General features: G+C 35.4%; 1 protein-coding gene across 2 annotated transcripts in view; it reads right to left on the bottom strand.

Annotated features, from left to right (window-relative positions):
* The window catches only part of ATRNL1 (attractin like 1), a 684,787-nt gene that overhangs the window by 328,620 nt on the left and 340,429 nt on the right, over positions 1 to 15,738 (bottom strand). Inside the window, exons 26-27 of one of the 2 annotated variants that reach the window (XM_068549056.1) lie at positions 12,988 to 13,074; positions 12,166 to 12,299 (exon numbers count right to left, since the gene is read on the bottom strand). The exons of the other annotated variant lie outside the window; for it this stretch is intronic. Coding sequence (XP_068405157.1) covers positions 12,234 to 12,299; positions 12,988 to 13,074 — 153 coding nt within the window. The 3' untranslated portion in view covers positions 12,166 to 12,233. Of the gene's footprint in view, positions 1 to 12,165; positions 12,300 to 12,987; positions 13,075 to 15,738 lie in introns of those variants that run through there. 2 annotated transcript variants of the gene reach the window in all.

The raw sequence follows: 15,738 nt of genomic DNA, 5'->3' as shown, positions 1-15,738 counted from the left end.
TTGCCTTAAAATTTAAAGAGTACCTAAGAAACTTAAGGAAACAGGCTAAGACGGAAAACATATTGATTAATAAACAAATTGATGAAAAATACAGATGAATCTCTCATTATTCTGACCTTGAGTAAGAAGTCATTGGGAGGCACTTCCCTGGCGGCGCAGTGGTTAAGAATCCGCCTGCCAATGCAGGGGACACGGGTTCGAGCCCTGGTCCGGGAAGATCCCACATGTCGCATAACAACTAAGCCCGTGCGCCACAACTACTGAGCCTGCGTGCCACACCTACTGAAGCCCACGCACCTAGAGCCTGTGCTCCACAACAAGAGAAGCCACCACAATGAGAAGCCCGTGCACCGCAACAAAGAGTAGCCCCCGCTCACCACAACTGGAGAAAGCCTGTGCACAGCAACAAAGACCCAACGTAGCCAAAAATAAATAAATAAATAAATAAATGAATAAAATTAAACAAAAATAGAAAAGAAGTCATTGGGAAATAACATCCTGCATTAATACCCTTAGCAGTGCAGGAAGACAATGTCCCTCACACTTTCTCACGCATCACTGAACTATAACAAATGCTGACAGTTAGAGAGCGTATCTCTAAACATTATGACACCATCTTCATGACAGCTAAAGAAGAAAGCTGAGTACAATCATTGTTTCATATTTACTACCACAGGCCTGGCTAGAAAATATAAAAATAAATTGATTTAAAGCATTTGGATAAACATCTTTAATTCTGGTGCTTTAGGGCAACAAAAGGTGGGTGCATTTGTTTAGTCTTTTACCACCAGCAATATATCTTCAGGTCTTATGTATAATACTATCATAGACACATTTATTTAAAAGAGTGTTCAATAACCTTGCTCCATTACAAAGCAATTCATGACAAAGGTCTTTTGCAATAGCAATAATATTTGCATAATAACTGCAAGTGCAGGAAAAAAAAAGCTTGAAATGCTACAACCATATTCCAAGAGTTTTCTTCTTCATAAGTTAAATTTTCACAAAAAGCACTTCAAAAAGTCAATATTTTATTTCTGAAATTTGTTACTTAAACATTAATTTTTAACAGAATATAACATTCTCTTGTACTTTGAAAATGAAAAGTAGATATGAACACTTCTTAACCAGTTTTTTTTTTTTAATTGAAAATATTGAGCAGGAAGGGACATATATATATATTCATTGTGGCACTAAATTAACCATGCAGTTCTCATTAACAGTTTTGGTAGCTGTGCATCTGATTCTATGAGTACCATGCTGAAAATGCACATTCCTAGAATCAAATATGCAAAGCCTAATGTGTATAACTGTTGTCTGAACTTTTGCCTCTCAATTAAAGAGTCTCTGTGAGAAATATTTCTGAAAAACACAACATTGTACATTTGCAAAATGACAATCCTTGTCATCTCTAATACATTTCAATTTATTCCAGAACATCCAATGTCAGAGAATGGATCTTGGACTTTTAACACATGAGGATATGATAAACTCAGGTCAAAATACCCTAGTTTTATGGTTTTTCCCTCCCATTTTTTTTTAACATCTTTATTGGAGTATAACTGCATTACAATCGTGTGTTAGTTTCTGCTTTATAACATAGTGAATGAGCTATACATTTACATATATCCCCATATCTCCTCCCTCTTGCGTCTCCCTCCCATTTTTTATTCAAACCATTACGTATGTAAATTTCTTGCTAGTGTAGTAAGGATCGTGACACTCAAATTTTTATTTAGAAAAACTAAGTTTTATAGCAACTCAGTCTGTAGAGATTAAGATAAAAAAATTTAGAAAAAGTTAGCATAATATAAAGGAATTGAATACTTTGATGAATGAGATCCACTGATATTTTACCTGTGGATTTCTGTATAACATACTGAAAGACACTGCTCTACCATGAAAGATGTTTGAAATATAAAGATGAGAGTTAATATTTAATCTATGTAAAGGTGTATCATTAAAATATTCTCTCTCTCTTTCTCTCTCTCTCTCTCTCTCTCTCTCTATATATATGTATGTATTTGCTAAGTGTAGCTACAGAACTTTCTCTTATTAGCAATTATGTTTGTACATTCCTCTAGAGTTAAGCCTAATCCATCATCAAGATCTAGCATGTTATTTGCAAGTAAGCAAGGCAAATTACTACCATCAAATGGAGAGGGAAACTAACAACCTGTTCTATTTCCAGTGATCAGAGCTATTTTTCCTGGTGAACAAGACAGCAGCATTGAATCTAGAAAAACTCTGTGATCCAAGGCATTATAAGGAGACAACTGTGGTAAATGTAAAAATATTACAAAATGTTACAATTCTTTATTACTTAGAGTCTTTCTGCACAAAGCTCACAATTGAAGAGAAAAATCTTTGATAATATATATTTTAGATACCAATTTTAGAAACCAAATTGGAAAAACAATTTTTTAAATTTAAAAGCAAATTAAGATTTCCACATCTGGTTATGATTGAGTTACAGAGATCAGATTTACCCTCCTGCCAGAAACAATTAGAAAAGTGGACAGAATATATGAAAGAATTGCTTCTAGATATTGGACAATAGGCAGAACAGTACTACGATTCCTCAGAGAAGAGAAACAAATGAAGTGAGCCAACAATTGCCCTGGTTCTCTGTCTGGTGGGATATCACAGCCCGGGGAGTAGGAAGTAGTACATCCTAAAGGAGAGCCGACTTCAGGAGTAAAAGACCTAAGTTCAGGGAGGCTGAAGTAGCCAGCTGTAGGGCTTCATTCTGGAGAGCAGGGATGCATGCAGAAAAGGAGCTGCAAATGTCAATATCTTTAAATTTCCACTGACTACTATAAGGAATAAGGCCAGACAAAGAACGACCAAAGAATAGTGACTTGCACAGTTTTCTGAACTCACAAAGGGCTGGAAGACATTTGAGCTCCAACCAGCCAGGGTGCTGAGTCTTTGCTAGTAACTCGGAGTACTCAGCAGAGAACACAGAAAGCCAATACCTTAGTGGTCTGAATCCTAGAGAACAGGCTACTCTGGACGGCTCTAATAAAGCTCAAAGTAAGCCTCAAAAGAATTAAATCTAAGCACAAGTAACTTAATTGCCTACCAAAATAAAACTCACCTATTAAACACTTATTTAAAAATCATGTATTAAAAAAACAAAACCCAGATAGTTAACAATGTAAAATATACATCTTGAATCAAATACAAATTTACTAGACAGGCCAAGAAGCAGGAAACTGCCCAAAATGAGGGACAAATAAATCAGTGAATAAAAACATACCCAAACATAGACATCCAAAGAAAATGACATATTATGCGCAGATGAACATAGGAAAGACAGACAGTAAACTTAATCTTTTTCATCCGAGACTATGAACTTTCAGCCCTTTAAAAATGCCTTTCCTGGGGCTTCCCTGGTGGCACAGTGGATAAGAATCTGCCTGCCAATGCAGGGGACACAGGTTTGAGCCCTGGTCCAGGAAGACCCCACATGCCACAGAGCAACTAAGCCTGTGCGCCACAACTACTGAGCCTGCGCTCTAGAGCCCGCGAACCACAACTACTGAGCCCACTTGCCACAACTACTGAAGCCTGTGTGCCTAGAGCCCATGCTCTGCAACAAGAGAAGCCACCACAATGAGGAGCCTGCGCACCGCAATGAAGAGTAGCCCCTGCTCGTCACAGCTAGAGAAAGCCCGCGTGCAGCAACAATGACCCAACACAGCCAAAAATAAATAAATAAGAATAAAAATAAATAAATAAATAAATAAATAAATTTTAAAATGCCTTTCCTTTTTCTTCCTTGCATAGTCAAACCATACTCCAAAATTAACTTGAACTGATCACAGACTCAAAACATAAAAGCTAAAACCATAAACTAGAAAAAAACATAGAAGAAATGTTTTTGCGATCTTTGAATAAACAAAGTTTTCTTAAATGGTACACACAAAAAGCACAAACTATAAAAGAAAAAAATCCATAAAACTCATCAAAATTAAAAACTGTATATATTTTGCAAGACACTAAGAAAATTAAAAAGCAAGCTTTTAGGCTTGGAAGAAATATTTTTATTGCATAAACCTAACAAAGACTTGCATAGAATGTATTAAGAAGAACTCTTACATCTCAATAAGATTAAAAATAATTTAATGAGCAGATTAAAGACAAACTTGACCAAAGAAGTTATACAAATGGTAGATAAACAGGTGAAAAGATGTTCAACATCATTAGCCAACAAAAATGAAAATTAAAACCACTATAAAATCACTATAATGACTAAACTTAAAAAGACTGACAGTATTACATGTTGACAAGGATGTGGAACAATTAGAGTTCTCATGTATTGTTGGTGGAACATAAAATTGTTCAGCCATTTTGGAAGAGAGTTTGACATCTTCTGATAAAGTTAAAACAGACATTTAGAGTAATATCCAGAAATTTCACACCTAGGTATTTATGCAAGAGTAATAAAAACAAATGTCCACTAAAAAAATTGTAAACAAATATTCGTAACAGCTTTGAAATACAATTCAGCAATAGAAGAGACTGAACGGGTGTCATATACAAAAATACTGATATATCTCAAGATTGTTATGCTGGGTGAAAGAAGCCACAAGAAAACGTACTGTATGATTGTATTTACTGAAACTCTAGGAAAGAAAAATAAAATTTATAGTGAGAGAAAGCACATCAGTGCTGGTTTGGGGTGCAGATGGAAATGGGGAGAGACTATGAAGAGGCACAAGGGAACCTTTTGAGGTTATGAAAATATTTTTTATCTTTATTGTGGTGGCAGATAAATGAACGCACACTTTCTTAAAATTCACTAAACTGTGCAGCTAAAATGGTGTACTTTATTGTATATAAATTATATTTTAATAAAATTGATTTTTAAAAACACTACCTAACACTGTACACAAAAATAAACTCCAAATGGATTAAAGACTTAAATGTAAGACCAGACACTATAAAACTCTTAGAGGAAAACATAGGAAAAACACTCTTTTACATAAACCACAGCAAGATTTTTTTTGACCCACCTCCTAGAGTAATGGAAATAAAAACAAAAATAAACAAATGGGACTTTTTTTAAAGCTTTTGCACAGCAAAGGAAACCATAAACAAGACAAAAAGACAACCCTCAGAATGGGAGAAAATATTTGCAAATGAAACAACAGACAAAGGATTAATCTCCAAAATATACAAACAGCTCATGGAGCTCAATATCAAAAAAAAAAACAAACAATCCAATTAAAAAATGGGCAGAAGACCTAAATAGACATTTCACCAAGGAAGACATACAGATGGCCAAGAGGCACATGAAAAGATGCTCAACATCACTAATTATCAGAGAAATGCAAATCAAAACTACAATGAGGTATCACCTCATGCTGGTCAGAATAGCCATTAACAAAAAATCTAGAAACAATAAATGCTGGAAAGGGTGTGGTGAAAAGGGAACCCTCCTGTACTGTTGGTGAGAATGTGAACTGATACAACCACTATGGAGAACAGTATGGAGGTTCCTTAAAAAACTAAAACTAGAACTACCATACGACCCAGCAATCCCACTACTGGGCATATACCCTGAGAAAACCATAATTCAAAAAGAGACATGTACCACAATGTTCACTGCAGCACTATTTACAATAGCCAGGATATGGAACCAACCTAAATGTCCATCAACAGATGAATGGATAAAGAAGATGTGGCACATATATACAATGGAATATTACTCAACCATGAAAAGAAATGAAATTGAGTTATTTGTAGTGAAGTGGATGGACCTAGAGTCTGTCATACAGAGTGCAGTAAGTCAGAAAGAGAAAAACAAATACTGTATGCTAACGCACATATATGGAATCTAAAAACAAAACAAAACAAAAAAAAAAACTGGTACTGATGAACCTAGTTGCAGGGCAGGAATAAAGAGGTAGACATAGAGAATGGGCTTGAGGACATGGGGTGGGAGAGGGAAGCTGGGGCGAAGTGAGAGTAGCGTTGACATATATACACTACCGAATGTAAAATAGTTGGCTGGTGGGAAGCAGCAGCGTAGCACAGGGAGATCAGCTCAGTGCTTTGCGATGACCTAGAGGGGTGGGATAGGGAGGATGGGAGGCTCAAGAAGGAGGGGATATGGGGACATGTGTATGCATATGGCTGATTCGCTTTGTTGTGCAACAGAAACTGAAACAGTATTGTGAAGCAATTATACTCCAATAAAGAGCTATTAAAAAAATAAAATAAAAAAGCATTTAAAACAAAAACAAACAAACACAATTAGCAAATTGATATACAGCAACAGTAGTGTGGATTACAGATTCCAGGAAGTTCTACAGAACGCTTCTGGGCGACCACTAACTCAGAACTATTTTAACAGTAATTCTAGAATGTCATTTGCCTTTTGCACTGTATGGACATTTGCACTGACGGTGCAAGAGCAATGGTGGGTAAAACTGCTGGGACCTTAGCACAAATCACAGTGGCTCCAAACTACTAGTAGTCATGGAATTTCACTGCCAAGCCCTTGCAGAGCAATGAAAAAAAAAAAAAAAACAAGTTCACTTAAAATTTTCCTTGATGTAACAGTAAAAATCATTAATTTTTTAAAATGTCAACTCTTGAGCGCATAAAATGGGAAGTATGCACACAGCATTTCTGCTGCATAATGAAAGGTCTCCCAGAAATGCACCTGTGTGACTGAGTTGCAATCTGATCTAGCAGCCTTTCTCATGGAGCACCATTTCTCCTTGAAGAATGACTGAAGACAAACTATTCAGACTGGCTATTTTGTAGACATTTTCCCAAAAAGGAACAAAAGTCTGCCTGTCACTTCAAAGGAAGATAACTGACTGTATGTGTTGGCAATAATAAAACAAGAGATTTAAGAAAATTTTATCATTTGGGGAAAATTATATCATACACTTACAGCTTCCCAACACTTAAAGACTATTTTTAGTATATTGGTGGTGATATTTTTTGATATTATAAAATGAAATGGGTCAATATTTAGAAGACCTGCATAACTCAGTGAATCAGTATTCTCCAAGTGACCAATGCATGATGCTATAAAATCATGCATGGGTACAAAAATTTCACTGCTATATTTTCAGATTACATAATGAAACTAACTTCAAGAAATCACTTGTCAGGCTTTGTGGATCTCTGAGATGTATTATTTTTAATATTACATATTAAGAATAATAATATTTAAACTAATATTCTAAAAAATAACTGGATTAATAATATTAACTAATTACTTCATACTACCTTAAAGGTTGACAAAGAAATTTTTCACATACAATCTTATTTCCTATTGCCTATCATGTTAAACGTCAATTCATATGACACTCACAGGTATCCAATACTATCCTAGTGCTACCTTTTCCCCAATTCAAGTCAAGTAAATCTGCCCACTCACTGAATATGACTGTTCCTTCTACTCCTTTATATTAGCCCATTTTCTCTACTATAAAGTGTTAGGTGACATCATTAAGACAGAAAAAAGCATAAATACCTTCCATTTGTTGCTCTTTTTATTTATTTATGAATGCCTTTGTGTTTACTATGTGTTGAAAATAGTATTTGGACATATATTTAAATGGTAACCTACGCCTATTAACTCAAATTAGAATAATAGGTAATTCAGGTGTGACTCTTTTCCAAATACAAGCACAATGTAAATATAAACTATTAACACTGTTCCTAATAGCACTTATAACTCATATCTGTTTTCTAGTTATGAGATCACAGAGAGAAAAAAAACTGAAGGAGAACTTAAAGACGGTGTTATCTCTAGAACTGTGCTGGAGTACTCATGATCACTGACTGTCAGATATACTAGTGAAATTCTCACCCCATTCAAGTAGCTTCACAATAAATATACTGACATTTTGATTTCAAATTCTAATTATCAATCCTTGATGCGTCATTATAATTAAATCTAACCTTTCAAATTGAGAGCAAATTGTAACATTTCAAGTGAACAATAAATCAATTCATAAAATGCTGAGTCATAAATATAAAAATCTCAACAGCCATATTGCTTTTTTCATGTCTAAAAAGATTCAGGACTTCCCTGGTGGTAGAGTGGTTAAGAATCCGCCTGTCAATGCAGGGAACACGGGTTCGAGCCCTGGTCCGGGAAGATCCCACTAAGCCCGTGTGCCACAGCTACTGAGCCTGCCCTCTAGAGCCCGTGTGCCACAACTACTGAAGCCCGTGCGCCTAGAGCCCGTGCTCCGCAACAAGAGAAGCCACCGCAATGAGAAGCCTGCGCACCACAACGGAAGAGTAGTCCCTGCTCGCCGCAACTAGAGAAAGCCTGCGCTCTGCAAGGAAGACCCAACGCAGCCAAAAATAAATAAATAAATTTCTTTTAAAAAAATTAATTAAAGAAAGATGCAAATGAATCAAATATTGTGACAGCTGAATCTTAAAGGAAAATAAAAAATTGCTCTGCCTACTAAATAAAATGAGTAAGAGTGTGATGTATAAGTGTTCAAGGAAATGGAAAAAAAAACCTGGTTTTTTTGCATAAAAATTGAGCTGTTCACTCTTGCTTTAATAATTTTCTTAACATATTAACCAAATAATAATTTAAATCTAAAAATGAATAGAGTACCAAAAAAAGGTAGTACGGCAGTTTTTAATAGCTATTTTTACTAGATAAAACATAATATTACAAATCTCATGGTGGTCTCTATTTAGACAAAGTAAAAACATTTCATTTATGCTTGAGATTTTCCATTTGGAAATGGATGATATTACATAGATTATATCAGTGTCTCATATTTGACCCATTTTAAATTAAAAAAAAAAAAAAAAAAAGGAGGGATGAAGGAAGGGGAAATTTTTTTCAAATGCCCAGAGTAGCCAGAGATGATTTTAATTAAAATGTTGGAATAGTCATTATTTTGAAGACGACTGTGCTTGGGAAGGGGCTGAGTGGACATTCTGTGGTACAATTCTTTATGTAAATGTATATGGATGGGGCTTTCCCGGTGGCACAACGGTTAAGAATCCGCCTGCCAATGCAGGGGACACGGGCTTGATCCCTGGTCCGGGAGGACCCCACATGCCACGGAGCAACAAAGCCCGCGAGCCACAACTACTGACGCCCGCGCGCCTAGAGCCCATGCTCCGCAACAAGAGAAGTCACCGCAATGAGAAGCCCGCGCACCGCAACGAAGAGTAGTCCCCGCTTGCTGCAACTAGAGAAAGCCCGCACGCAGCAACGAAGACCCAACGCAGCCAAAAATAAATAAATTAAATAAATAAATTTTTTTAAAAATGTATATGGATGATGGTTACACAGGAGTCTTCATTCTGTGACAATGCATCAAGCTACATACTTCTGATTTATTGATTGATTTATACAGATTAATTTAAGTTTAATTTTTACAGATTAAACCTCAACAGATATAGTCCTTCACTTAATAAATAACTAATGAAGAAAAGATTTGTATTTTTTTAATCAAAGAAAGAGTTGCTAAGCATCCACGATTAGAGACTTGAAAAGGAAAGATGGCTCAAGAACGATGACATTTAACTTCTAAGAACTCTGCTTTGATTTGGAGCCATCAATCGCCTGGTGACCTCTTTGGGCAACTAGGGGATTTCATGAAAATAGGATTACGGAGGAATTACTTTCTGATCCTAGGGTTCCTGGTGAGGAAATGCAAATTAAGACACATCCAGATTCACACTACCTAAGACTCTTCATCTAATTCAAAATTTCAGAATCCTTAAAAGTTTATGGAAGCAAAAGTGAAATTTCCCCAGGAAAAACAAGAAAAGGGCCTAAAAATCAGCTAACACTTAGCTTTTGTTTATAATAAAAGCAAATCAATTATATAATATGTAATATTTAAGGGGGGATATGAAGTAGGTAACATTTTATTTATGATATATAATTCATATATGACTATATATAGTATTTAGAATCTTGAGGCATTTTTTGCATTCAGATATTAAAGATGGGCTGTTTCTTCCTCTTCCAGGAAGCATTATAAATCACTCACAGTCATATGAAAGTATAGTTTTATTCATTCTGAACCAATAAAAGTAAATATGAATCATGGTACAGCTGATATAAATACAGCAAAAACAAAGATATTTGAAATCTTACTGACCAAATTATACATTTTAGAGTTTATTTCATAGCACAGTATGAAAACCAATCTCTCTTGGGTTATTTAAATAGATTAAATAAAATATATATATTTCTGAATAAAATAATCACATACTACCTGGGGAGGGGAAGATAAGACAATCAATTAAATCTTCTTTGTAAAATAATGATAATACGTATGAGCAAAATATCTATTTTATAGGATAAAATTACCCATTTTACAATAATCTCAGAATGATTACAAGAAAGTGCTGATACTAATTTTCTTTCAATGTAAATTTTAGATATAATTGTTAACACTGTCATTAAAATAGAGATGTGTTGGAAACGTTTATGATATAATGTTGATTAAGAAATAATGTAAATTTCCATATATACAATGATCCTAACAACATATTAGGTACATATGTGAGTAGACATTTGTGGTAAAGTGATGAGACTATTATGATTTGTTTTGTGTTATTTTCAAATTTTACTTTAAGGTCATATTATTTTTCAACATAAAGGAAAAGCTTTAAACATTGGAACACTGATACATGGTTTACTACTTAGAGATGTACTACTACAAGAAACCTGTTAGTAATCTGTCACTTGATTTGCTGATAAACTGTGGAATAAAAATGGAATTCAGATCACTTATGTATCCCCATACCAAACTCTTTGCTCCATGAAGTTTACAGAATGGAACACATTCAAGCATTTGTAATATTCTAAAATGGCAAATGAGCTACTGTTTTTTAATGGGTGTCAGACAAATTACTTTATGAAACAGAATCATACTGTGCTTGATTTAGAAGCTAAAACAAATTTCAAAAATACTGATTTTCCAGATTCTCATAATCAATTTTCAGTGCTGCATCATCAATATTATCAGCCCACATTTGAAATAAATCTTTAACTCCATTATATAACGGAATTGTTTTTCTTTTAAGACTCTCAAATATAACAATAAACCACACAGAATATCTTAAAAACTGGGAGTTGCTCACTGATACAGAGAAAAAAGGCTCATATTTTCTTTCTTTCCACAGCAGATAGAATTATTGATCACAAATACTCCTCTTGCCACCCAATCTTCCCCCTCATGTGTCCTGGGAGTATTCTTCCCAACCTATTGATTTTGGACTTGATCATGTTACTTGCCTTGGTCAATGAAATGTGTGCAGACATGATATATGCCATGTCCTAACAGAACCTTAAATGCAATTACACAGTTTGCCCTCTGCCATAAGAACAGCACGTCCTCTCAGATGGGGGGTTGCCCCTGTGGTTAAAAGTCTTAGGATGACAAGACCATGGAACAGACTCAGAGTCAATCTGCTGCCTGGAGCAGGGCCATAGTTAACTGTCCCCGCCGTCATCCAGTATGAGTGGTTTTGTTAACTACTATGATTTGGGGGTTGTTACTAAAGAAAAAACTGATAACCAAAAAAGAAAAAAAAAAAAAAAATGGTACCTAAAAGTTGGCTTGCTACAGGAAAGTAAAATATTTAGCATTGTCTTCAAAGCTAGGTGATAAGAGGGCAGTATACTTGGAGGCTGGAAAAAGGAAACCCTTGTTATATAGTGTCAAAACAGTTGGTAAATCCATAACATTTTTTTTTAATGTATAACAAACCATTTAATGTACAATCAACATGTGATTGTGGACAACCAGTTCTCAAAGGACAATATTACTAATGTGAACTAGTTATTACTGCTAAAAATAATAAGCTAATACGATAAAGAAGCAAGCTCAGAAAAGAATTGTCATGTTTTCAGGAAAAGATGAAAGAGAAAACAGAGAGGTCAGAAATTCTGTGACATGCATGCCTTTTGTTGAAGTCTGTGGTTAGATTAAGTTGGTCCCCAGTAAATCCATTCAGTTGGGCAAAATGTCTCAGGGAACATAGGTAAAAAATATATACCAAAAAGCCTGATAAGCCCAAAGTATCTATAATTAGATAGGGGCAGACAGAGAGAGAGAGAGAGAGAGAGAGAGAGAGAGAGAGAGAGAGAGAGAGAGAGAGAGAGAGAGAGATCAGACAGACACTGGCTTTCCGGTAAAGAACTGCGAGTAGGCACATGTGTAGCTGACCGCAATCAAGTAAACAGAGAGTAACAACAACAAAAACAACTAAGTTTTCAAGGGTTTTGTGCTGTCAAAAGTGCCACCATCCTGGATGTAAAGAGACGATGATTGCTGGAAAAATAAAAAGACCATATTTAATATTCTTCAACAATAAACAGGGATGAAGTACTGATACATGCTACAACATGGAGGAATGCCAAAAATATGATGTTAGGTGAAAGACATCAGAACTGGTATGGTATGATTTCATTTATATGAAATGTCCAGAATAGGAAATCCATAGAGACAGAAAATACAGGTGACTGCCTAGGGCTTGGTGGGAGAGAATGGAGAGTGACTTTTCATGGATATGGGGTTTCTTATTAGGGTGATAAAAATATTCTGAAATTGTGGTGACAGTTGTACAATTATGTGAATACATAAAAGCCACTGCACTGTACACTTTCAATGGGTGAATTGTACAGTGTACGAATTATATTTAAAGAAAGCAGTCATAAAAAAAGGACCATCTTTGGACACCCAAACTTCCAGGCAGGAGACAGGCTGAGTAAACGTCTCAATGCCATGAGACAGTGCTCCGTGGATATTTTCAAAGCACAGTCAAGACTTTATGAAAAAAAATTACTGGCAACTTGGGTTAAAGGATGATTAAATAGCAAAACAAAGTTTGTAAGGTAAAGACGAGGGCCTCCGAGAAGATTCAGGGGCATCTCCCCCAGAAATATTTGCTTACATTCCAGAGCAAAGGTCCCTCTCTCCGTATCTGGATCTGGAAGGGAGGGGCACATGTATCAGCTACCTTATAGAAGCTCCAAGATTCACAGTTCCTCCTGTGGTGCAAACTGCATTGCATGTGCAGAATACATCTGGTTCTCACTGTGTCACCCTACGGGAAAACGAGGCACAGGCAAGTGACTCAAGCTACTGTGTGAGCGAACAGTCTGTCTCTGAACCAGAGTTCTCAGAGTCTGTTATTTTAACATGTGTGTGTCTATGTGTGCACATGTACAAGGCCTATATATACACGTGGGTATGTGTGGACATATATATATATATATATATATATATATATATATATATATATATATATATATATAAACTATATGTGTTTCCATATATGTGTATCTGTGTAAGTATAGTAATGTACCAAACCCTTCATGGTTTTAGACTCAACACTTAGACTCCAAAGAAGGTAGGTTCTATAATGCCCTCTTCACATATGACGAAGCAAGATGGTGGTAACAGAAGGATTCCCCAGAGGGCAGAGTCAAGAGTCATGAGCAACGGACTAGGGAGTTGTTCCCAGAAAACCTAAGTGAAGACTTCTGACTCATAGGGAAGAAGATGATAAAACATTTGACCAACAGGAGTTCAGAAATGCTATGATCAGGGACTGCTGTATGCCCTCTGTTCTTCCCTTTTCAATGGAAGTGTTTATTATGGTTATCCTGTCCCATTTCACCACTGAGTGTTGAATGTGGAGGGAAAGGGGGCTAGATACCTTGCATTTTTACCTCAAGGTTGTTAAACAATTAGATGAGACTTTTAAGGTTCCTCCTGGAGTAGAGAGCTGGGCAATGAGTGTAGGTTATATACGAATGGAAGGGAAGATCTTACATCTGAGAAAACAGACTGTAGTAGATTCTACTACTGTTTACAAATATCCCTCTTCTCCCTTCCCCACTCCATGAAAGGAGTATATTTTCTTTTTATATTTACTTACTTATTGGGCAAGCAATGGATTTATAACATAAATAATGGAAAGCACAAACAAAAAATATTAAATATCTACCAAAAAACAATAATTAGGCAATTAAAGGTTAATACACACCTTTTAGCAAATGCATACACTTCTAGCAAAGTACTAAAGCAAAGAACTTAAGATCATGATGAAAATAGGACGACACTGAAGTTACATGCCTCTTCCACATGAATGAAAGGTACAATTCATATGCCAGAATAAGCCTACTAATCTTGTTAGGACATGCATTCATGTAAAATTAGGCTCTGCGTCTCTGTCTAAAAGAAGCACTTAGACCTTTTAAATTTTTGTGGCCTATGGCAGGAAATGATTGTAGTCATTTAACAATCAGACTCTTTCCATTCAGATTTATTCTTAAGTCGAGTGGAGTCAATACTTTCGATTTAACTAACACAACAATGAAGTCATTTATTTTGCTATAGTACAATATATTCTATACTGCGAATTTCACATCGCTAGAGTAAACTGCTATATTAGAGCTTTTTTCTTTTTTTTACAGAGAACCAGCAAAGCTATGTCAGCTATAATTTAGTTTCACACAGAAAATGATAAACAGCAGCAACGGAGATGGCGTATTGCCAAACGGAGCTGTCTGATAAGACTATTACTGACCATGGACTCCTGACCTTTCTATTGGAAGGTTAACAGCTTCATCTCTCATCAATAGCCACTCTGACATTTTTGATTCAAAAGACTTTGGGAAAAGATTATGTGTTACATAAACAAATTGAATTCTAAACAATGTCATTCCAAGTTAAAAACAAAATTGATAACAGATGTTAAATCTTTGTCAAAAATTATTGCCAAAAACATAGCCACAAGTGTGTACAGATGATCTAGGCCCAGGAAATATTTTATCCTAAACACTCAAATAACAAAGAAAAGTTAAACTTCCTTTTTCCTTTTGAAAGTCATCTTTGTACAACGAGAATTCGAGACCAGCTGTGTGAGGTCTGGAGCTCCTACACAGTTACTGTCAAAGGGCCAGATATTAAAATATAGTCCCTATGACAATTCAATGTGTTTTCTTCATTAAGCAAATAACAATCCAGTGACAAAGCAAGGATATAATGATAAAAGACTGTGAATAAATATGATAACCTCCATACTGATCTAGGTAGCCCTTTTGAAAGATAAGGATTTTTTGCCCAAGACTACTGCTCAAAGAGTAATTGATTTTAAATATATCATTTAAATATTCCTCAAGCTTCACGTAACTAATAACCATTGCAAACATTTCCTTGACATTATTGGCAGAATTTAGCTTATGCTTTATAGATCATAAGCATGTTAATAATCTTTAAGGCATTTTAATGTATTATGTTATAGTCATGGCATAATTTTATCCTAAACTATTCATTTTTCCCAGTATCCACCATCACAATTCATAGATATGTGTACATTCCTTCTATTTCTTATTTTGCTCGCCATTTCTCTACTGTTCAATTTAATGTCAGATGGAAGGATAGAGTCATAACTTCTTCAGTACTCAATATTAATGGTCTAATCATCTGTAAAAATGCTCTACATGGAAAGTGCTACACATGTAAAGAAATAACTTACAGTTGTTTTAAATCTACCTGAGTTCTACATCTAGGATGTTTGCAAAAAAATATAGCTGTGGCAAGCAGATGTCATTAACATGCAGAAAGGAAAAAGGTTTCTAACACTTGGAAAACACTAGTGGGAATGGAAATGGCTATGTGATCGACAATGAAAAGAGAGTAAACCACATTATAAAAATGTTGAAAAACACTCCAGATGTCAACAACATTAAACCTTCAGACA

This window comes from Eschrichtius robustus, chromosome 7 (assembly GCF_028021215.1).
Source record: "Eschrichtius robustus isolate mEscRob2 chromosome 7, mEscRob2.pri, whole genome shotgun sequence".
In the NCBI taxonomy this organism is placed as follows: Eukaryota; Metazoa; Chordata; class Mammalia; order Artiodactyla; family Eschrichtiidae; genus Eschrichtius; species Eschrichtius robustus.
The sequence above is the reverse complement of the archived record's forward strand: the minus strand, read 5'-3'. Positions and strand labels throughout refer to the sequence as shown.